This window comes from Fringilla coelebs (genome assembly GCF_963513975.1).
Source record: "Fringilla coelebs genome assembly, chromosome: 1".
In the NCBI taxonomy this organism is placed as follows: domain Eukaryota; kingdom Metazoa; phylum Chordata; class Aves; order Passeriformes; family Fringillidae; genus Fringilla; species Fringilla coelebs.
Genome location: NC_140028.1, coordinates 17191995 through 17216102, shown reverse-complemented (window position 1 = coordinate 17216102; position 24108 = coordinate 17191995). Strand labels below are relative to the sequence as shown.

At 34.6% G+C, this 24108-nt stretch overlaps 1 protein-coding gene across 3 annotated transcripts in view; it reads right to left on the bottom strand.

The window, feature by feature from the left end:
* The window catches only part of CSMD3 (CUB and Sushi multiple domains 3), a gene marked incomplete at both ends in the record, with an annotated part of 576542 nt that overhangs the window by 301730 nt on the left and 250704 nt on the right, over nt 1-24108 (bottom strand). For all 3 annotated transcript variants that reach the window (XM_084217912.1, XM_084217913.1, XM_084217914.1), the window contains 3 exons: nt 9582-9703; nt 11942-12066; nt 22812-22899. In XM_084217912.1, coding sequence (XP_084074038.1) covers nt 9582-9703; nt 11942-12066; nt 22812-22899 — 335 coding nt within the window. The remainder of the gene's footprint in view (nt 1-9581; nt 9704-11941; nt 12067-22811; nt 22900-24108) is intronic.

The window sequence follows — 24108 nt, the reverse complement described above, 5'->3', positions numbered from 1 at the left end:
TATATCCAAGACTGTTGTGTAACATAGCAATAGTTTAATTGGTTCTTTTGCAGTTACAGATCATAAGAACAAAACATAAGAAATCCACCTCACTTAAAAATATTCACAAGATACCTATTTTCTCAATTTTTCATTATTGCTCTAGCAAGAAAAAGCTACCTAAAGACTCCTAATGATGCCTGGTTGCCTGTGTCACTTGTGGAAGTGAATTTAGGCAAGGAGAAGAAAACACATCCTGTTTGTATCTGAGTGTCCTCATATGCCCTCAGGATGGTTAATTGCTTTTGTGCCGAGGATGTCTGAATACTTCCCAGTAAGTAAATAATGGGCATTTATATCTGATGGTACAAGCTAAGGAAATATCACTGTCTGATTGATCAGCTTTATCACCATAATTTTCCATAGAATCACAATATAAGATAATATTAAATAATAAATATTAATTAAAACATCCTTCCAAGAATGTAATATATCCAAGACTGTTGTGTAGCATTGTCCCTCCATCAAAATAATCCATAAATTTGATCATAAAAGAATAGTTTCAGAAGGACAATATATTGAATCAACCACTTATTATAAGACTTAGCTATCATTTTATTTAAATTATTTATACTAGGTATAATTTAATTTACTATTACTGCTACCATGGCGCAGCTAATCCAGGAAAATTAAGGACAAGAAAATCATCAGGAGCAGTCAGCATGGCTTTACTAAGCGGAAGTCATGCTTTACAAACTTTGATACACTTCTATAATTAAATGACTCACCTGGTGGTCAAAAGAAAAGCAATGGATATTTTCCACCTGGGCTTCAGGTAGGCCTTTGGCATTGTCAAGATATTAACAGACAAGCCTTTGATGTGTGGGTTCAACAGACAGGAAGGTGGATTGAAACCAGGATGAAAGTCTGGGCCAAGAGGATGGCTATCAGTGACACAAAGCTTTGTTAGGGGTCAATAACTCATGCTGTATCTCAGGGGTCAATGCTGGGACAAGTCTTCTTTAACATCTTTATAGGTTATCTAGATGATGGGGTAGACTGTACTCTCAGCAAGTTTGCCACAACAGTGAGAAATGATGAGCAGTTAATAGGCTAGAGGGTCATGCTGCCAGGAAGAGGGACACCAACAGGCTGGAAAAATGGACCATTAAGAACCTCACAAAGCTCAACAGAGGGAATTGCAAAATCAAGTCTCTGGGCAGGAACTACCCCACACACCAATACATAGTGGAGACCCAATCCAGCTGGAAACCTGATTTGCATATTTCTTTTTTCTTTTTCTTTTTTCTTTTTATTTTCACAGCTGTGGTGATAAAGGGAGATAAAGATGCTCTAGATAGCCTGAAAGGATGTATGACTAGCCTGGGCCATTATAAGGAGATAGTAATAAGTATAAGCAGGAAAAATCAAGTAATTTATAAAAACCACAATGAAAATATCACACTCATCTTTCCCTCAAAAAACTAAGCTCAGTGTCAGAGTTTACAAAAAAAAAAAAAAAACTTTCAAATAGCAAAATAATTGCAAACATAGGAAAGGTCTGAGGACATCAAATTTACTTGTCCCTGCTTTGGTTCTTCCTTTCAGTAGTTACTCAGACATCCTTGCATCCAGCATAGAAATCTGCACTTTTTAATCCCACAGAGGGTAAGCCATCTGTTCCAAAAGAAAGCAGAGAGGTCACTAACTGATGTCAGCCTAACCTGATGGGCAGCCACACATCCTGAAAGGGATGGAAAAATGGAAATCATACTGTGACTTAAGTCTCACTGCAAACCTTCAGGTTCCACTCCAAATGTGTATTGGGTTTACAATGTATGATTTTGGGAGCAGTGGTACTGCACGGTGAGGGGAAGGTGCTGATTAAATTTCCTCTTGTTTTAACTATTTTATTCTGATTTAATTGGCAGTCAATTTTATTGATTTCTCCAAGCTGAGTCTGTTTTGCATATGAGAGTATCTAGTAAGTAATCTCCCTGTCCTTATCTTCCTCTGTGAACTTTTTCTTCATGTTTTCTGCCCCTGTCCTGTTGAGGAGAGAGCATTACAGGTCAGCCTGGCGAGCATCTGACAGCCAAGATTAGCACACCACAGAATGGTACCATGAGCCTTTGAAGGAGTCCCTTCATGGAAAACAGAGAAACAATCAAACTACTATCAGCTCTATTTCCCAGTCTAATATCACAAAAAACGTATATATTGAGCAGAACAATTTCCTGTAATGATCACTCGCAAGAGCAACCAAGTGAACTCAACCATGGAGAAGTGTGACAAGTTCTGTGCCAAAAATTCGTCAAACAAAAAAGACTGAAACATCTCAAATGCTCCCAGTGCAAGCAATGAAAATTTGCTATAAAAGTCTCTTAGTCGCATACATATATATTTTTAAAAGTTCTAGCTTGGGTATAGATATTCATGATAAGTAAAAGTAAGAAAAATGTTTGCATTTAGAATTGGTGAGAGAAGTTACTGACACCACATTTAGGAACTTATAGCAAGTCAAACAGAACTAAAATTCAAATTTGACATTTAATTTTACATAAAGTTTTATTGAAGGGTGGAGTTAATAGCTCCAGGTATAGTAAATACAGGCAACAGCTAGAAACTAATATTGCTAATGGCTCAAAGAGAAATAATTGCTTTTGTTGTAGGTAATACAATAAGCACAATCTCACCCATTCCCTATGGTTGCTCATATTTTCAGAGTGGGAAATATCACTCCTATAGCCACAGACACACCAGGGAAGAAAAGTTACAATAATTAAGATAATGAACCTGTCCTCCTTTCATAATGAAGACCTATAGTAAAATTTCAGGATGGAACGATAAGTCATTTATCCCTCTACAACTGCACAAACTTCCTGACTCCAAATTTTCTTCTTTAACAACTTAGTCAGTTCCCTCACAGCCAAACCTGTTAGCTTCTTGTCATAGGAATAGCTGGATTCCCTACTGTGCTCTTATTCTGCTGAGAGAATCTCCCCTCTGTCCACATATATTTCCAAGATTTTTTAAATGTAGTATACATGTGACTCAGATACTTTAACTGAATCAAAATGTACACGAACAATGTGGAAGAATAGTGCAGCCAACACTACAAATAAATTTATTGTGTTCTGAACAGAACCAAAATATATTTACACTTTTTAGTTTCATATAAGATAAAAATGCATAAAAATGCATAATGTAGATAAATACAAGAGCAGCCGTTTTAATCTGAATGGATGAGGAACATAATTATGGGTAAAATATAAGTTTAGAGTGAGTTTAAGTATGCTCATACTTTTAAAATAATTTCACTGATTGTAACACCCACAGTACAGCTTCACACTAGGCTTAGGAAAAGCCAAGTTTGAGGCATTTGCTTGTAAAAAAAACGAGCAGTGTGCTTTGTTCCAACAGACCTGACCAAAAGAAACTTCATGAAATGGGTCCTTGGATTCATGCTGAAGCACCCTGACTGCTTGAGATTTATGCTGTTAACCTGATTAAATATGGATGGCAACTGGGTTTAGGCTTAACAGCAAGCTTAGGAAATGTTCCACTGACAGTTTTGACATGGTTAACAAAATAACACAGCTGTGGAAAATTAAATGTAAATACTCAGTGCTTTGCTGAAGATTTTTTTTTTTTTACTTATTTTTGGCTTGGTCTAAAAGCAAAAAAGCTAAGAAATTGAAAGATTCATTCCTTTTGCAGGAAGAAAACAGCAACTTAAGGATATGAGGAAGGAGGAAGGGAAGAATTGAATGTAAAAACATATTTTCAAAAAAGACTATTTTAATACAAAGTGATTAAATGACAACCATATTTAATATTATTTCAGTAATAGTTGCAATATATTCCCTCAGTATAATTCTCCAGACATGCAGAGAATGTCATGTGAGGAATTTCCCAGATACTGTGAATTATTCAAACAGTTTCTTAGAAAGTAGAGGACTACAGCAATTGGAAACAGATGTTATAAATTTTCAGTAAGCTTTGCCATTTCAACAAAACTCAGATTACAGATTTCCTAACAGACAATTGACATCCACATAAAAACCGAACTAACTAAATGAAAAAACAAACCTCCAAAAACTAAAGAACCTTATCAAACATAATAATTTTAAAAAAACTAAAGCCAAAATTAAAAGCCAGCTATCTCTCAGCTCTCAAGCATGTCATTCTTAATTTCAAAATTATTTCAAAATTCAATAGATAAAAGGATAACAATGTGAACACTGTCAAACTTGCAAAAACATATATTCTAAAGAATACATTTTAAAGAATGTATTTATGCAAGCAGAAGGAGATTTTTGTGATTGAAATACATTCAAGATAGAATACAGTGATGACAAAAGATAACATACAGGTAAATGCTTTTTGAAAAAAATTCCTGTCACATAAAACTAACAGAACCAGGACCTAGTTTTCTGATCCATCTAAATTTAGCAGTTAGCGCACCATATTTAATTTCTTCTTACAATTCTAAAAAAAAAGCTGGATTTTTTTTTTAAAGGAACCCTTTTGCTTATTTTTCTCCTTCTTGATGCTTGGTGATGAATGATATGTGGTGTGAATGTGGTTGAGATCTGTCAGAAAGTCTGCCATTATAGCACTGACATTTTCCACAGTGTTTCTGTCACTCTGGATTAGAAAAAAATCAGCAAGTATAATCCATAAGACTTGAACTCTGGTTAACTTTAGCCCTGATTCAGATTTCACTGGTATTTTAGCTTGGCATTAAATTTAAAATTCATCATTGTGTAGTCCTTCCTTCCTTTTTTCTTTCTTTTTCTTTCTTTCTTTTTTTTATTTTTTTTTATAAAACAATGAAAGGATAATAGGTTTTAATTTTTAGGAGAAAAGAAGTACAAACAAATGCATTGGGGAGGAGACGGGAATTAAACCTTGAACATACAAAGTTTACTACTCAAAATGTAAACATAAAATTATCCCATTACCTAATTAATGTCAGAATTAATTACTGGTAATATGTAGCATGGTCCAGTACCTAACTGATGAGTTTATGCAGTGTCCCAAAAGATATTGGGGTATCATTCCTCTTTCTAGATGTGAGAGATGTAATGAAATGGAGTCCAAATGGAGGAACTCTTGTTCTCATTTCTGTTCAGATAGTCGCAAGATTTTTTTTCAAGGGACCCAAGGATTGACAATATGTGCAGCACAGTTGAATACAAGTAAAGTTTAAATATTGTTGCTTCTTCAGAGTTCCACATAAAGGCATGATTTTTATTAATGTTCCTTCAGGTCATATAAAACTAGATCCCTGTAATTATAACTTTGGTATTTTTGATCAACAAAGCTTTTGTTGGTTCCAGAGTAGCAATGGATAAAAGTGGCAACAATCACTTCATTGATGTACATAAAACACTATATGGAAAGCATGTTAAGACAACCCAGAAATGGGAAAACTGTCCATAATTTCCTCTATCATATATTGTTGGAAAAGCCTTACATGTGCAGGTACTGATCTTCACAGAGAATTTCAACCTTCCCTCCTAAGAGGGCAACAAAGCAAGGTACAAGGCATCAAGAGTACAGTAATTTCAGTAGTATATTACAGAAGTTCAGAAACAGTGTCCAATTTATACTTTGAAATAAAATTACTTGCTTAACCTACCATTACTTCTTTGCATTCTTATTACTGGTATAATACTAATGTTCCACCAACAAACAGGTATTACTTGTTCCGGCCCTATCTAAATGTTCATATTTAATTTTAAATAAGTGACCTGTTCTTAATTATTGTTTTCACACTATATATTCAGACTGTTTAAATATTTGAGAGGACAGATAAATATGCAAAGTGTGCTAATTTATCTTTGGCTGGCCATCAGATGCTCACCAAGTCACTCCATCACTACCCCTCAACAGCACAGAATAAGAAAACTGGATGAAAAAGCCTGTGTGTCAAAATAAGTACAGAGAGATTGCTCACTAATTAGTGTCATGGGCAAAACAAACTCAATTAGAGGAAATTAGTTTCATTTACCGACAGTTAAAAATAGAGTAGGAAAGTGACAAATAAGAACAAAACTAAACCCACCATCATCCAAGTCCCTTTCTTCATGGGCTTAAATTCACTTTTTTGTCCCTGACTCTTCTGCCCCCTCCTCTCTCCCAAAGTGGAAAAGGGGAATGTAAAATAGGGGCTGCAGTCAGTTTGTAACACTTCATCTGTGCTGATCCTTCCTCCTCATGCTCTTTCCCTGCTCCAGAGTTAGAGGCCTCCCACAGGAAATAGTTCTTCACACCCTTCTCCAACATGGGTCTCTCCCACAAGGCTGCAGTTCTTTAAAATCTGTTTCAGTATACTCCTCCCACAGGGTCAAAGGTCCTGCCAGAAACCTGCTCTGCCCTGGGCTCTCCCTGGGGTTACTGCTTCCTTCAGTCAGACCCACCTCTTCAGGCACGTCCTGCACACCCCAGGTGGATCTCTGCTCCACCAACAACCTCTATGAGCCGTGGGGGACAACCTGCATCAATGGCACTCTAGAGAGGCTCCAGGGGAATCCCTGATCCAGCACACAGAACACCTTCTTCCACTCCTTCTGCTCTGCCTGTAGTGCCTGTGGGGTTATTTTTCTTGGGTACTCTCATTCATCTCCTTCAGCTGCTGTTGTACAGCTTTTTTTGCCCTTACTCAAATAAGTTATCACAGAGATGCCACCAGCTTGCCTGATTTGCTCAACTGTGTCCTGTAGTCTGTCTTGGAGCCAGCTGGAACTGTCTCAGTCTGATATGGGGACTACTACTGATCTCCTCCTAGAGAAGTCATCCTACAGCCATCACTGCTGCTGAAACTCTGCTTTGTAAACAAAATCAAAATGCATGTACTGATCAAATCAAACTGAAGCATGCATATACTGAAGTATACAGAGCCAGCAGAACTCTTAGGTTAAACCTAAGAGTTCTAATTCATCCCCAAACATGAAAACTGTGTATATTCTTATATGGTGTTATCATTCAGGTACTAGGACAGTTTTCATACGGTCATATGTTATTCTGCGGTATTTACAGTTTAAGAAAAAAAAAAGTGTCGAATAACACTTAAGCACATTTTATTTGAACTATAGCAGGCATGATCTCTGACTAAAGAGAGGGCCAATTTTGTTTTCATTAGAATTGGAATTTTTAAATGTGGAATAACTTGCTTTTTTTCAAGTGTTTTGAGAGAAGGAAAAACAACTGCACCTGCCCAGTACAAGCAAAATAGGATGATACTAGACAGCGTGCAGTGAAGGGGCACTAAAAAGATTAAGGGGTTGGAACTTCTTTCATGTAAGGTTGACACAGCTCAGCTTGCTTACCCTAAAGAAGAAGAAGATCACTGAATCTCAATGTCTATAAACTCCTGATGGGAGGATGTAAAGAAGATGAAACCAAAGTCCTTCCAGTGGTGACCTGTGACAGGACTGGAAGCAATGGGCACACTAAAACACAGGAGGTTCTTTCTGAACATCAAGAAGCAGTTTTTTCCCTGTGGGGGTGAGTGGGCACTAGCTTTGGTTGCCCAGAAAGGTCATGGGGTCACCATCTCCTGAGATATTCAAGTCTGGGCAGCTGCCTCTAGGCAGATTTGCTTGGGTGGTGGAGTTCAACTACAGGATTTCCAGAGGTTTGTTCCAACCTCAATCATTCTGTAGCTCTGGCAACCACACTGACAACCAGAGAATTTGTTCAATTAATTTTTTACAGTTCTATAAATGCGGAAAGTGGAAATTTCAAAGAAAAATAAGACTGACTCGTAATCGTTTTAAATATTCCCATAAAAATAATTTTGGTAAAAACTAATTTCTCAGGTTTTGAGCTAACACTGCGTCACCATCTTGTGAACTGGCAGGGAGGGAGGAGGAAGGCAGCATTAAGACGTGAATATCACCAGTAGAGTGTAATCCTTAACAATCTCCAAGTCATTAATATCTTAGACCTGCAGTGACCTGTGACTTGCCAGTAAATATGTACCAGTTTGTGAGCTCAAGGGTTTGCTTCTACCAATGGTAGAATGTCTTAAATCTTATTTGGCTTTTTCTATTTTTTATGTAGACATGCCCTTGGTGCATTTAGGAAAGGAAACCATTTTATGCAAACTATGGCCTTATGGGTCTTAAATTCATTCAGCCGCTCACTGGAGATTTTCAGGCTGTTTAGAGAACTAGTACAGTGTGGTAGCTGCGTTTCATTTCCTCAGATAGTATGATACTAAATTCTCTCAGCTGGCACATTTGACAAAACTTTCAGAAATTCTAGCCACGTATACAGATTTCATCTTGCTCACAAGTAGTTTTTAATTAAAGAAATAAAAATACGAAAATTCTTTGGGATGAAAAACCTTAAATATTACTTTTGAACTTTTTGCCCATCTGTGGAACAGAGACTGAATAATTTTTCAAGAAGTCTTCACACTTTTTTTATGACCTATAAATTGGATACATTTGATTAGCAGTCCTTGGAACAAGGATCAAACAAACAAATGACCTCCTCCCCAAACACATTTATAATTTTCATTATCAAATTCTAATCAGTTGTATAAATATCCTTTTTTCTTTTACTGAAGTGGAGCATAAAAATGACCTCCACACAGGACTTTGTAAAATTAGAGTGAAAAATACCCAGTGTAGCTAAATGGTTTTTGAAATTTTGAAAATAGTCAGGTTTTCACTGAGTCCTCTGATGAATTCAGGTGCAAAGGAGTGGGCCTTATAGGCCTGTCTAAGCAGTTAATGGAGTGTGATGCAGATGGCAATATAAAACAAAATTTAGAGGTAAAATATATCCTTGTACCGGCAAAACCAGATGATGATAGTTTTTTATAAAACATTCCTGAGCTGCACAGCTAATTTATGTTTTATTACATCTAAACAAGTCCATTACACTCAGTTCACACAAAATGATGCACCTGGAAATAGAATATAGCCATTGCTTCCAGGTGTTTAGTTCCTGAAATTAAAGACAACTGATGTCATAACTTAGCTTAATTGCTCTACTTTGACTCATTTGACATTATCAGAACTCTCAGTACTTCTGCTTTAAAGCGTAGGTATAAAGTACATGGGATTTTAATACAGTGGTTCAGACAATAGAATAAACATCTTCAGAACAGTTCCTCACAAAGGGAAAGTGAATTCAAGAACTTCAGTGATTTCTCACACAGTTGATGGCCAAACATGATATAAATGTACACAAAGTAGCTTGTCTGCTTATGACACAATACAAGTGGGGCCATGAAATTGCCTTATACCATTGGATAGTTGCTTCTGGGAATTAAGTTGGAGAATGACATAAAAAACATGAGAGCATCTACTTGGCATACAAAAACTAAAACCATCTTAGGGGAAACAAGAGGTTTTAACTACTGTCCATACTCATCTGGTGTCAGACGTTTCTTAAAAATATCTGAAATGCACCTAGTACAAAGCCTGGACTGTAGAGATAAATCATATTAGTGAAAACTGCTATGGTCTCTGTGCTTTTGTTTGGTTGGGAGGGTTTAGGCTTGGGAGGGTGGAGGTGGAGGGAGGGATTGTTTGTTTGGGGTTTTTCTTTTTAAAGAAAAGCCAGAATATTAAACTTACCTTATTAGTATTGATAGCTGTGATGACCCACACACATTGAGCATTGCTGTCATATTGAAATGGAAAATTGGGTGATGCGAAAGTGCCTCCAGGCCCCTGAAGATTGGATCCACAAGTTTTGACTGCAAAAAGAAGGTTCACCTTTTAATTCACATAGAAAATACATGTAGCAAATTCATAAACTGATCTCTAACTTTAATCCAGATATGAAGAATTAAAATACCATTGAACAAAAACAGAACCACCTCTTTCAAGAGAATAGAACATTCACATTTAATTATTCTGACAAAATAAAATATACCTTCTCTTGTGTCTAAACTTATAATCTTAAAGAATGTTGAAAGTATTTTGAGTAAAAGCAGTAAATACAGTAGCAGAATCTGCTCTATTTATTTTTAAAATTCTTCAAGGACTAACTTATTCCACCTTCACTAATGTCTTGAAAGACAAATTTAAATAGAAAAAACCTTTATCACTGTGCATGTGTGGAGTTTTTTGTGCATATGTGTTGGTGTATGGCACGTCAGCATTTTTTTCTCCTATAACACCTGTACAACCTATTGAATCAATGGCCAAAGCACTGAAAAGTTTAAATGAATCCTGTAAAAGTTAGACTAACACAAAACAGTATTATATTTCTAAAGATTACAAAGGGTATTTATTTTCAATTCACAGTTTGTATGGTTATTTACAATAGCATGTCAGTTAGAAAAAAACATTCTTATTTACATAGCTTGCATCTCTGTCATGAATAATACAAAGGATATAAACTGTGTCCTTTGTGCTTTCAAGTGACACTTTCAAGGCACTAAATTCCTAGTCTGTTGAAGTCAATAACATTTTTATTGTTCTTGCCTTGATATTCAGATCTTTGCTGAATGCTCTACCGGTAAACTTTTCCTGTATGAAGATGTATTACTGACAAGCAACCTCGACTAAACATGAACCTATCCTATTTCTCAGTTATTATTATGACACCACATAAACTGCAAAAGCTAAAGAACTGTTTCTTCCAATGTATTCTGACAGACTATCTTGCATAATTGAATAAAACAAATTGACACTTAGATATGTGAAATAATCCTAGAGTTGCATTGCACTTTCACAAAGCATATTTATTTGATCAATATTGAACACAGGAAGATTCAGCTGCTGCTGGATAAAGGCTTGTTCCTTCACTTAAATTACTCTCTAGAAAGAATGTCACTTTTGCACCACCCTCAGAGAAGCAGAACTCTGGTGATGAGTGTGTTCAAAGTCACACCAGATGCTTGGAAAGAAGTAGAGGGTAAAGAGATGAGAGGAAGGCTCCTCATTTAGGATCAGTGGTTGAAAACATTAGGGTCACCAGTGACACTAATGCCAAGCAGTTTTGTCTATATATTTAATAAGAAATTGTATGAGTCCTTGCAGCTTGTATGTGGGAAGTAAGTCAGGAAGGAAAAACAGTGAGTGTTCTAGACAATTTGCTGCTCCATCTGAACATGTGAGTCCATCCTTTGGAGCAGAGTTGGGATGTAAAGCAGAGCTCCTTTGCCTGTGTGCTGCAGTAGATTTATGAGCTCTGTTTGTTGCCTTTTCTTGGTGTAGTGAAGGTCTCAAAGGAGCCATGTTGTTCTACAGTGGAATGAAATCTAAGTCTTTGACCCGCAATGATTATTATTTATTAAATATTCCTAACAGACACTTGCTTTCAGTACTTTAAGTTTGAAATCCAGAAAAAAAATGCTGTTATGATTAGGACAATTTTTGTGTATTTGTGCACTTTCATATTTTCATTTTATATTAATATCTGATCTAATACTAACACTAATACTTTCATTCCTTTATTCAGGTATTCATCATACTACTTGCTGCTGTATCAGGTCATCAAATATTTTCAGCAAAATTCCTTTGTGCTTTACTTCTTTCACTGAACTTTTTGTCCTTTATCCATTTGCTCAGGGTCAAAACCAGGTGTAGACTTACTTCTCCACTACTTACCTATTATAAATTCAAAAATTTCTTATCTGCTTATAAAATGTGTAATGAGGAAGCTTCATGAATTACTGGTTTTATACTAAATCACAGCAATTTTGATATCCATCATGATAAGTTCTAATAATTAGCATGTGATAGGTTTGTGTCAGCTCCTTGTAAAGAAAAATTTATAATGTAAGTTGCCTACTGAAGCAAGCATGCTGAAATACAAAGTTCAAGTTAAACAAAACAGCATAGGAAAATATTTTTTTTTATTAAGAAAGTGGGTACACTAGGATTAAAATTCCAGGTACTCACAAAAAATTTAATAGGATTGCCTATCAAACAATCAATAGATGCCAAATGGAACAATCACTGTGAGGGTAAGAATTTCAGTTTACCTTTACACACAGGTCTATGATCACTCCATGCAGCAAAAACTTCAGCTATCCTCTGACAGGTGATGCTTTTGGAACCTTGTAGCACATAATCTTCATCACAGGAGAACTGTACTGTTGCTCCCAAGCTAAAATCAAACAATGACATAAAAAGAAGCATTTTTTAACAAACAGATAGCAGTCTATTGTTCCCATTCCTTTAGATATGATGATCTTGACAAATAATACAAACATGTAATCCAGAGATTTCTGCTCTCAATGGTAAAAGGCTGAAGGCTATGTACTAGTCTGATAGTGCACACTGTTCAGCCCTCTCTGAGCCTACTTTGGCTGGAAATGGTTTAAGTCTTCTAAAGTCATTTGGAGGTCAAGTGGCTATTTTCTGACATAACTTCACACCTCCATATAGTAAAAATTTGACAAATCTAGACATTGTAATTATTTATGGTAATTGAAGTAGTTATTTATGTTAATTTTTATGCTAATTGTTATGTTAATAATTAGTTATTTATGTTAATTGAAGCTAGGAAAGAATGGGAAAGCGATGTAAGGGAATCCCCTAGAAGAAAAGTCAAAAGGTCAACTACAAGAGTGAAAGAGAAATTCCTATTATAAACATTTTATTTCTCCCAGTGAAGACGTCAGGATATAAATAATATGTTCTGAATATCTCTCACCCCTGATTGTTCTTGAGGAAATCTAGTGCTTTTGACCGGGAGGGCATTGGAAGAGGGAGCACAACACCAGAGAAAAAGGGCTGGATATTAATAACGTTTCTTGTATTTAGAAAGTAGTATATTAATAATAAGAGTATACTATATTAATTTGTATTATTGTAAAATACTAGTTATAGCACTGTTTTATATTTTGTTTAGTAGGTTAAGTTTTTAATTAAGCTTGCAGTGAAGCCTTAAGTTCATAGAAGTGGTCTCTGTACTCTTGCCAGTAACAAGGTTTTGAATGTAACATCTACTAGATAAGTTACAAGAAATGAAAGTTACTAGAATGTGAGGATTTGTTCATTTAAACAGCATATGTTTCTCAAATTAATGGAAGAAAATAAAAGAGTTCTAAAAACATATTTGTAGGTGTTTAGCTGTGATAATTTATGAAGTTGTTATGCTGGCTTGAAAAGGTCTTCTACTTTCTCATATGAAGCTGACATCTGGTGCTGGAAACAGCTCAGGACAAAACAGAAATCCAGAAAAACTTTGGTTATTTGTTTTGTTTTGTTGTTTGTTTATGTTTGTTTGTTGGGCTGGGTTTTTGGTTTGGGTTTTTTGTGGTTTTTTTTTGGTTGGTTGGTTTTGTTTGGGATTTTTTTATTGTTGTTTGTTAAGTTTTTTGGGAGGAGGATTTGGGCTGGGTGGGAAGAGAGAAAAGGGCTGTTCAGTCTGGAAAAATTGAATAAATCAATATATAAATGTATATTCTTGAGATAAGTCTTTTACTTTAAATATCATTATGGTTTCAAATCCTGATTATAGCTGAAAATAGCCAATACATCAGGCCTTTCTCTGGTATTAGTACCTTGCACTTCATCATTTCAGCCTACTGTTTTTAAAGGCTTGTCTGTCACAACTGTAAAGTGTAAAATGTTTTATACATACATATGACTTACAAGATCTTGGCTACACTGTGAATGCTGTTCTCTGGGTATTTTAAGATTAAATGTGCAGTAACTCCCCAAGAGTTTGTTATAGCAGCCTTCCTGTATAACACTGGAAGCCACGTAGTTATCCGACCCTGGATGGATGGATGGATGGATGGATGGATGGATGGATGGATGGATGGATGGACGGATGGAACCCCATTTTAGTGTTGCAATTCTTCAATTCCCAAAGGAAGAGAGAAAAATAAAAAGGCTGAGCACACAATCCAGAGAATAACTTTTGTAAGGTAATCTATTCAAAAGCATCTATGATGAAAAAAGCTACTAAAGAGGATTGATACTTATCAGAACAAGAATTAACTTAAGGGAATTAGAAATGTTAGATCTTTGAAAAGGAACGATGTTAGAACAAAATAGCTGATGAAATCTGGGAAGTACCTGGGCCTTACAGAGACATAGATACTAAGAAAATGAGAACATGAAAGATGATACAGTCATTGGAACAGATATCTCAGAAAAAGAGGATTTGACAGTGGGTAACAACTCTATATACTGTTTCAAAACAGTTCCTGAGTAAGAATGTTTGTGAAAGAATGAGATAAAGAATAGCAGCAGAATCCACCAAAAAAGGAGATATAAAAGTGAAAAACTGAAAATAAGAAAGTAAACATAATGTAAAGGCCTTTGCAATGAAAGGATAAAAGGCTTTTATAGGCAATTGAGGAAAGAAACCTCTAAGGCAAATAATTGAGTTGGAGGATATTTTAAAATTATGGAACAAAAAGACTGTCTATAACTAATTTAAAAAATTATGCACAGCTGCTATAGGGACTATATAGTTAGGAAAGTTCAAAAGGTAGCAATTGGGAAGACAAGAATATCTTTCTCACTATTAGATTTTCATAATTATCTGCATCAGAAAGTCATGTTGAGAAAATCTGAGTGTCTTTATTATTAGGAAAAAAAAAAAAAGGAACACTTGAAGAAAAATATCATGGTAATATATTTCCTCTAACTAGCCATGGACTGATTTAAAGAAGAAATGCCAAGCAGGACATACACCATTTACAAATAAAATTAAACTCTTGGTAAAAAAAATCCAAACTGTAACAGGCAAAAATCTCAGAGGTCTGAATAATTATGAAGACTGTACAAGCACGATAATTATTTCTATCACCTACAAAAGTATAAATAACATTCTCATTATGAAGTTCGCTTTACTTGTCCAAATCAGTTTTGATATTAAACTGATATTAAACTGATGTTTAATTGTATATGACTATAAGCATATGACTGGACTCAGAGTGGGACTGGATAATTTACAAAATCTGTGACATATATACTGTGTGAGTGAGACCTACTAAGGGCAATTAGATAAGCAGATGATAAAGTACCAGTCTGAGAAAGAAAATGGAAGAACAGGAGATTAGTTCCTATGGAAGAACAACTAAAAAAAGACAATAATAGAGAACTTGTCAAGAAAACGTTTAAAAAACGTGTCTCTCAGGAGCTTAAAAGCATAGTCAAGATTACCATTTTTTAAATATTTTGCTGTCATTATCTATCTATAGACTCTTAAAAATGGAAATTCTTTCAACTCTTTCCAAATTTTCTAGTAGCAGAGAATCACAGAATCATAGAATATTCTGAGTTGGCAGGTACCGACAAGGATCATGGAGTTCATCTCTTGAGTGAATGGCCCACAGAGTGATTGAAGGAGAGATTCTTCTTGTTTCTGATGACAATATTATTTTCCCAATACCTTTAATCTGTGAGCTAGAGTTATTCAGTTAGAAATTAATCTTTCTCTAAAAACAGTTTGATTACTTGAGTACAAAAGGGCAAAGTGTCACTTCCCTCCATCGGCAGGTGCATGAGGCCCATGAGGTGAATATGATGAAGAGTCAAAAAGGACGTGCAAATTACCAGGAAAAAATTATTAGCTCTAAGACAAAATAAAAGATAGGCCGAGGGTTTGATGAGGGTTTGTGTGGTGTAATGACATAGCAACAATTTCAGTAGGGTTTTAAGTTTTTATTTTCTATTTTCTTTTTCTTTGAAGTATCTCAGATGATTGAAGGGTTGTGTTATAGGACAGAGACACAACCTTGATAGGATAAAATTGATGACATCTATTACATATCCAGAGGTACTGTAGGAGGACATGTGAGAGATCTGATCTCAGCCTTCTGATATGTTAGAGAACTAAAAATTGTGGAGTGAGAAAATCAGATTGTGGAAGCTGGTTTTAGGGGAACCTCTGAACTGTGGGCAGGTATTATTTTAGAGAAAACTGGCAGAGTAGTCCGAAAAGAGATTGTGGGAACAAATGACCAAAAATAGTGGGAAAAAATAAGTGCAGTTTGATGTCCTGACTTACATTTGGTCCAAACTGCTTACCAGATGAAGCCCCCTAAAAGTAGACTATTTCTGCTTTGTAAATCTCAAGAAAACTGAAGCATGATATAATTATGAAGCTGTTCATTGTGGTATACAATATAGATATATATCACCAAAAAAAAAAAAACTCAAGGATAGAATGAAAATCTCCTTAAATTTCAAAATCAGATTATATTCATTTAAAAAAATTGCTTGTGGATGCAGTCAATGACCATTGAATTCAGCATGCTAACACTGAAAGTGATGAAAAGTTTATGCTCAGAGAAAATTTTTAGAATACAGGAACCATTTTTGGTGCTTCTTCCTGTAATTTATGATTAATGAACTTTCTGAACTGGATCTATTAATTTAGTAGTCCCTGGGTGACTAAACTAGAATTTTGAATGAGACCCTAGCTAAAGCTAAGACTAGTAAGGTACACTGGCAAACAAAAATGCTTCTTTTGGTATATTAGTCACAAAAGCAAGTTAATATACCATGTGGGTTCATTTATAAATGGATGCAGCAACCTTATGGTGCTGAAATCCAACATGGAAAAGGCAGAAGCACTAAATGCCTTTTCTGCATCAATTTCTACAGCAGATGTGCTCCTAGGTATCTGTATGTACCAACATAATTTGGGAAGAAGAGGGACAGCCAATCCTGGGAAGCAACAGGAAAAAGGAGGCAGCTGTGTTCAAGAGCAGGTGGCCAAATAGCTTTCACCAAAGGCTGCTGAAAAATCTCTCTGAGTCTGTGCAAGGTGGGCATCATCTATGAAAAATTATAATGAGATGTTCTGACTGATTGTAGAGAGGCTAACATTATATGAACTTTTAAAAAGGGCAAGGAGATGCTTACAATCTTATTGATCTCTGGAAAAAACATGGGCTCTAGCAAAGCAAGAGAACATACACAAATTTACCAAAGTTGAGTTATATTTGATCAACTTGATTGTCTTCTATGACAAAATGACTGGCTACATAGGCCAGTGGTAGATGTAGCAGTGCTCATCATCAACAACGTTTCTGAGAGCACCTTTTACAGCAGTGTGTTTTGAGAGCTGACAAAATATGCACTGAATTGGTATATATTAAAAATGGGCCTGGCGGCAGTTGTTAAAGAGTAGGAATCAATTGCTTCATATTCAGCTGGTGGACAGTAATAATCTGAGCATTAGGAAATCATCATAAGGTCTGATTCTGCCTTTTATTTTCATCCTTAGCCTTTATGGGGAGACAGAATTTATGGATCCATATATTTATGGATCACACTAAAGTAGGAAAAGTAGCTGACACACTGAAGATCAGACCTTCAATCCAGAAGCCTGGCAAAGTCCAGCACTGGGCAAACAGAAACCTCATAAAACTCAACAAGTAGAGGTACAGTGTTCTGCACTATTGAACATGTTCTCATCCTGAATAAAACAAATTGTATCAATATTAGAAGTGGTGGCAGCAGATCAAGTGAAACTGTTACTCAGCTGGTGAAGCTGTATCTGCAATATTAAGCCCAATGTTTTGTCTCCCACTTCAAGAGAGATGTTGGTAAAAACTCAAGAATTTGGAGATTAATCAGAGGCTTAAGACATAAGACCTACAATAAAAAGTTAAGGCAGCTAGGCTTAATTAGTCTGACAAAGAGAAAGCTAAGGTATTATCTAATAGCAGACCATAATAATTTCAGGAGCCATTACAAAGATAATGAAGCCAAACTTTTCTAAATGTGCCAGATAATATACAAGGGATGATTTTGAAGATTCAGATTTTACTTTACAAGAAATTTCCTTCAATAAAGGTGGGCAGAGCTGGAACAGCATACACAAACTCTTGTGAAATCTTTAATCCTGGGAGTTTTTAGGATTGTCTAAACAAAGCCAGAGCTGATCTGACTAGTCCTGCATTGGGCAGGAGGATGGACCGGCCTTCTGAAGGACCTTTCCAATCAATATTTCTATGACTCACATAAACTGCTTAATATGTCCTGAATTAATGTAGACTTTTGCATATATACCAAAATGTGCTAAAGCAGTTCATAACTCAAAAAAATGAATGCTTGACCTGACTGTCTCTCAGTAACTTTATCTGCAAATTCCTGTTTTTGATAGGACAAAAGTTGATTGCCATTAGGTTTGCATTTTCATAAATACCCCAAACGTTGGATATATTTTAATTAGGAAAAATGTATAAACAAATATGAAATAAGGAAGCTAGTATACAAATTTGACAAAATTTTGAGTTCGTATCTGTTTTTAAAATTTCCATCATTTGCCTCGAATTTGTGATTCCTCTTTAAACAGAAAGTAAAAGCAGTAAAGAGTCCAAAATGAACTATAGAACCTCTAAAGGATGAGAAAGTTTAAAATTTTGAACATCCTATGAAATTTATACTGAATTGTATTATTCTAATAGTTGGCATTTGTGTAGCAAACTACCTCATTTTAGGTTCTTCTCCTCCATTATTTGATGGATTTTTAAAATTATTGAAATTGTTGAAAAATAATCAATTATGCAAGGAATGAAAACCATCTTTATGATGTATTAACCTGTGCAGTTCATGCCTGCAACAGAACAGATTTGAGAGAGGACACTATTTTTAGCCATAGAAGAAAATGTACAGCCAGAAATAACTAATAATTTCTTAAAGTCCTTATCTATCAAATTGTAAATTAAGCAATATCATATATTTTAATCCTAGCATAAAGAAACAATCAGCACATATATTATGTCTTCTGCCTGCAGCAAAAGAAAGTAAAGACATGTAAGTTTTCAAGATTATGAACAGTGATTTTTTTAACCTGGCAACTTTCTACACACTATTGATCCACATTTTTTTTTTTATGTGCAAGCTGCAGGTAGGTTCTACTGCTGTCCTTGAGTCACAGTACAAGAGCAGAGCTGTCACAACAGCTCTCTCAAGAACATCCATAGGAACATTCTCACAGATCAGTTTGTACATTACTTGGAAATATTACTGTGAAATGCTAGTATTCCATGATGTAATGTTACAATATCTAAGTCTTCCTAATTTCTGACCAAGAAAAATCCTTACTGTGTGCTGAAAAAAACTAAACTGATAACTAAATTTCAGGTTCAGAGGATTTCCTGACACAATGGAGGTCATTGGTAAGTCATCTTTAAAAAAAACTGTAATCTTTTCTCACAAAACTTGTACCGTTAGACACTTGTCCTTGACAAAGGATCCACTTAAATGTTAAAAAGTGATAGGTGCACAGATCCCTCATAAACTAGCCTCATATCTCATGCGGCAAACCAAGTTTGATTTATTTTTCAGGATGTTTGGCTTCAAGTTTCTAAGTCTAGAATCTCACCTTGCATATCTGCAGAGAAGGATAGGTGATTCAGAGAAGATTTCAGGAAAATCAAGTGTAAAATTTCTAGTCAATCTAGTTAATTAATGCTGACCTTCATTCTTCCAAAAAAACCACTACAAACTAATTTATTATATAAAATGAAAGAAGATATTATCATTAGTTATACTGGAAGTCAACCTGTTGGTAAAATAAACTGTCCTTATAATAAACTTCATATTCTTCCTTCTGTCAGTAGAATATATATTTTTAAGACTACAGCAGCATTTTTGTCCAACCTTATTTACTGCTTTGTTGTGACACAGGTTGGATCAGAATTCTTTAACTCTTTAAATCCTAGTGGGACCATATTACAGAGGTAGAGGGATAGAGATGGGCTCGTTAATTCATGTCATGAAGATAGAACTTTGAGATGGTGGTGAAAGAACATGTATGCCTCATAAAAAAACACCTGTTCAACGATAATTCATTATATGAATATGGATATGTTTATTCCACTAGAACTAAAGAATGATAGAAACAAGAAGATATGAAAACTTTTTCTCTTGATCGATAGCATCTTATATTTTTACATAGTGGCATTCATTCTAAAACTGGGCACGTGAGAAAGATTTATTATTAGATTTAAAAATATTTATTTTAGATGACAAGTAAAGTAAAATTGCAAATTCCTGCTGAATAATCACTAGTGTGTCTGAAATTTTATGAAACTCCTAGGGATGGAAAGTTTTTTTTCTGAAGTAGAATGTTTTTGTCAGTACAGGAAAAGCTGGCAGATATAACTAAGTCTTCTTGACTTTATTTCAGCGTGCAAAACCTTTTATGCTCAAATATGCATCTAGCATCATAAACAATGCCTTTAATACTCCAAAATACAGCTATGGGGAATTTTAATGTTAGAAAAAATATCCAAAAGGGTAAACATGGAATTACAGGCCCCAAATAATGTCATGGAATGCTCCAGTTTGTCTAAGAGCATGAATTACAGATTTTGTAAATCTGTGTCAGAACCATGTAAAAGGAAATTAATGTGCTGAGAGCAGGTAGTGTTTGTAATCAGAACAGAAGTAAAACTGCAATACAGTACTTCCAAACCTACGCCTTCACATCTGAAGAAAGCTAAGGAGATGTGACAAGAGCATGCTCTTCTCTAAAATATATTAAATTGAACAGAAATCAAATTTTGATCGATCTTAGTAGAGATAGAGCTAAACCCTTCTTCAAATTACTGTGTTTTCAAATGACGGTATTGTAATTGGAATTGTACTTTCTTTTCAGAAAGGAAAAAAGAGGCAACTTTAACGTATACCTATTTCCTTCATTACAGAGAGAGTGACTTCAAGAAGGAAAAGGTGAAGGTGTGCTATTTTTTAATCTGTCAGGTATAGGTCAGAATGGAAAAGATTTTCCGCAGTACTAGATGGTTTTTAAGTAAATTTAGCACAATAATTATTTGTAACATTCTTACTTTGGAAGCCTATGTATCAATTGAGCAACCATTATCATGATAGGAGGAATTGAAACCAGATTAATTTAAACAGGAATTTTGTTAAGTCTGCTGAAAATTTTTAGTCTGCTTTTGTTCCCTGAAGACCTTTATCAGTGTATGAAGCTTTCTATTTGAGCTAAATGCACCTGTTTCACTAATATGCACCAGTGCTGTTTTTTACAAGTATAAATCCATAAAGATTATTGGGGGATTTTCTTTCTGAAAGAAAAAAAATGTCACCAAGATTAATGAGAAATTAGGGAAAAGAAACATTGGAAAAGATGTTGACGCTGGTACTTGTATATCTTTTATACTATGATTCAGTAATTTGAATGCCTTCTCCTTTCATTTTCTCATCAATGCATTTGAAATAGGAAAGCCTGATACATCATCCCAGTGTACAGTTAAAAATAATGCTAACTGAAATCCTAACATTTTGGTCTAAAAAGAAAGATGAGGGCATGATAATCATCATATCTTTTTCGAGGTACTGCCCTCACATAAGTTTAACTAGAATAATTTTTGTAAGTAGGTCTCTTCATGATCACTTGCAGAGATAACACTAGAAAAGAACTGGCAGGTTGTCTGTCAAATGCTGTTGCTCTCAAGCCGTATTTTTGAAGTTAGAATACAAAATACCATCCAAAGTAATGATTCTAGAAAGTAATGCAGTTAAATACAGCTCTTTTTTTTATTCCTCTGAAAATATAAACACTTTTACTTTGAAAGCCAACATTAGAAATTGCATTTTTATAAAATTGGTTATAAAGCTTTCTAGGATGCACATTGAACTTTTGCTTTTCTCAAAACTAGAGAAATAGGGAGACATGAAAAATTGAGAAATTGTAATAACTATTTGCTAGCTAGCACATTTACTTAGGATGTAATTTTCAATCCTGTCTTCTGCTTGATTACAAGGAGAAAAGACAAAACACACATACAAAAAGGTACAAGAAGTTATGTAAAAGAATAAAATATCATAATTTTGTAAAATCTTTGTACGTCCAGATTATTCTGAGTTCTCTTCAAATGTTTAGAAGTGTGCTGTGTGATATGAACAATACAAAGTATATAGAAAACAAACTTGAATGTATCAAAACAAATAATTTTAAAATCACCACTCTTCTTCTTCTTTCTTTTTTCTTTCATCATTAAGGTGTTTCATGTTTTGTGAACATAATGTGAAATTAGCATATGATATGGAACAAGAACACAGATTTAATTTTTTTATACAGTCTGAAGTGTATTTGTATGTCAAATATAAAATATTATGCATATTACCCCTTTAAATAAATGTGCAACAATTGAAAAGGAAAAATTCAGAAACTAAGAAAGGAGATTAAAATTAATACAAAACATTCTTAAAAATTCATTATGTTTGTCCCTACTTATCAACCACTGGTGATACTGGAATTAGGAGTCAAGTTAACTGATAAAACAACGTAGAATATTTTGAAAGATTACTGAAAGCCTTTTTTATCTTACAAGATAAGGAATTTGAAAGATAGTCATGAATAGAAGCAAAAAATATAAAAAAGTTGCTTGGATTAAGAGTTCTAGGCCAATGTGAGGACTACTAGGGAAATACATCTACATGTATAGAATTTCTGGGTTCCAGAAAAACACATGGTAGGGACCATAATTTCTCTATTAGACTGAATTAATATTTCTGTAAGATCTGAAATTTCTTCTCTGAGGTTTTATTTTTTTACTTGTGTTATATTCAGTTTTACTTTGTCCTTTGAAAAACCCTCTAGTATAACATGCATGCTCAATATTTATGTCTCACACAGTATTTACATGAGAAAATAACATAAACTTACCTTCAATCCTATTTTTGTCAGATTTTCAGAGATATATGATCTCTCCTAGGTATTCTATCTTTTTGCATGCTAGGTACGTGCTATATTGCATTACATCATTTTATACAGAATTATAGTGCACTTTTTACTAAGAAGGTCAGTTTTGAAAAAGTCCTCAGCAACACAAATACATTTTCAACATATTCATTTTCCAAGTTCAGGGTTAGAGAAATGATACAATGGTAGAATTTATATTTTACCTAAAATCTGAGCCTATCCGTTTTCCATTTTCTGGTTCTCCAGGATCTGGACACAAATTGGACGCCTGTTTAATACCTCCCTCATTTACTGGAAAAAAACAAAAAACAAAAACAAACAACAACAAAATAAAATAAACAAAAAAGAGATAAAGTAACAAAGTTTTTAAAAAATACAGAGGTAAGCAATCAATAAATATGAGAGTATATTCGTTTCCTTTTAGGTCTTTTGAAACAGATTTTCTACAGAATATGATCACCCGTATAAACTCCATACATAAGTTTGTCCTCCCTATAAACAAAGCATGTATTTTCTGGGTTTTTTCCCAAAAAAACCCACAAGCATTTTTATCAGATGTATTAATCAGCCATTTCTTTTGCTTGCAATATTATTGAATCCATATGGAAATGTTATTATTATTTTTTTAGAAACATTAACATATAAAGGAATGTTCATCAGGATTAGGGCTTTAAATTTTATTCTGAACTTACACTAATGAATGTCATCTCCACTAAGACCTGACCTTTTCTCCTTGAATTGTAATAAAACTTGAATGCGTAAACTCCTGCTGAGAGAATTGTCCTTAATCAGTATTGAAAATGGATATATACCCAAAAGATGGTGATCAGAAGGGAAACTCAAAATGCCAGTTTGATTTGCATACATTTATCTTACAATAAACTAAAATGGATCTTCAGAAAGAAACTTCCTGCGCACCATTCTCTATTTTTCCAGAAATTTGTATGTAACAATCCAATTATATGTCAGCATATTCAACCATCTATTCAGAAAAGTGGGAAATTAGCAAAGGATGTTAGTCTGCTATTACTTTATAAATTCATGGTTTTACAGAAAAATATTTATAAAAAAAAGTTGACATGAGGCCAAGTAATTTGTATTAAGCAGAGAAATATTTTAACCTTTATTCATCTTTATTACTGGTGAACTAGACCAATGGATTCGCAGTATTAGAATTGTACTTCCCTTTAAGGAAAAGGTCTGCATATAATTAGGGTAACCACACTGCTGGATTAAAAAAAAATAAAATTGATTCTAACTATACTTTTACAGGCTCTTCACTAGATTTCAGCTTTTAATAAGAGAAATATAATTCAGAATCCTTGGGGGTTTCTCTTCCTTGAAATTTGTCTTCTTACACACTCAGAAAGGGAAGAATTGGTTTGGTACCCCTGAGGAAGCCAAAGGCCAAAGGCAAATGTTGTAGAGGCTTAAGCAGAACACATCTCAACAGAGCACACTGCTCAAAAAACCTGCCACGCTCAGTGCTTGTCAGCTGGA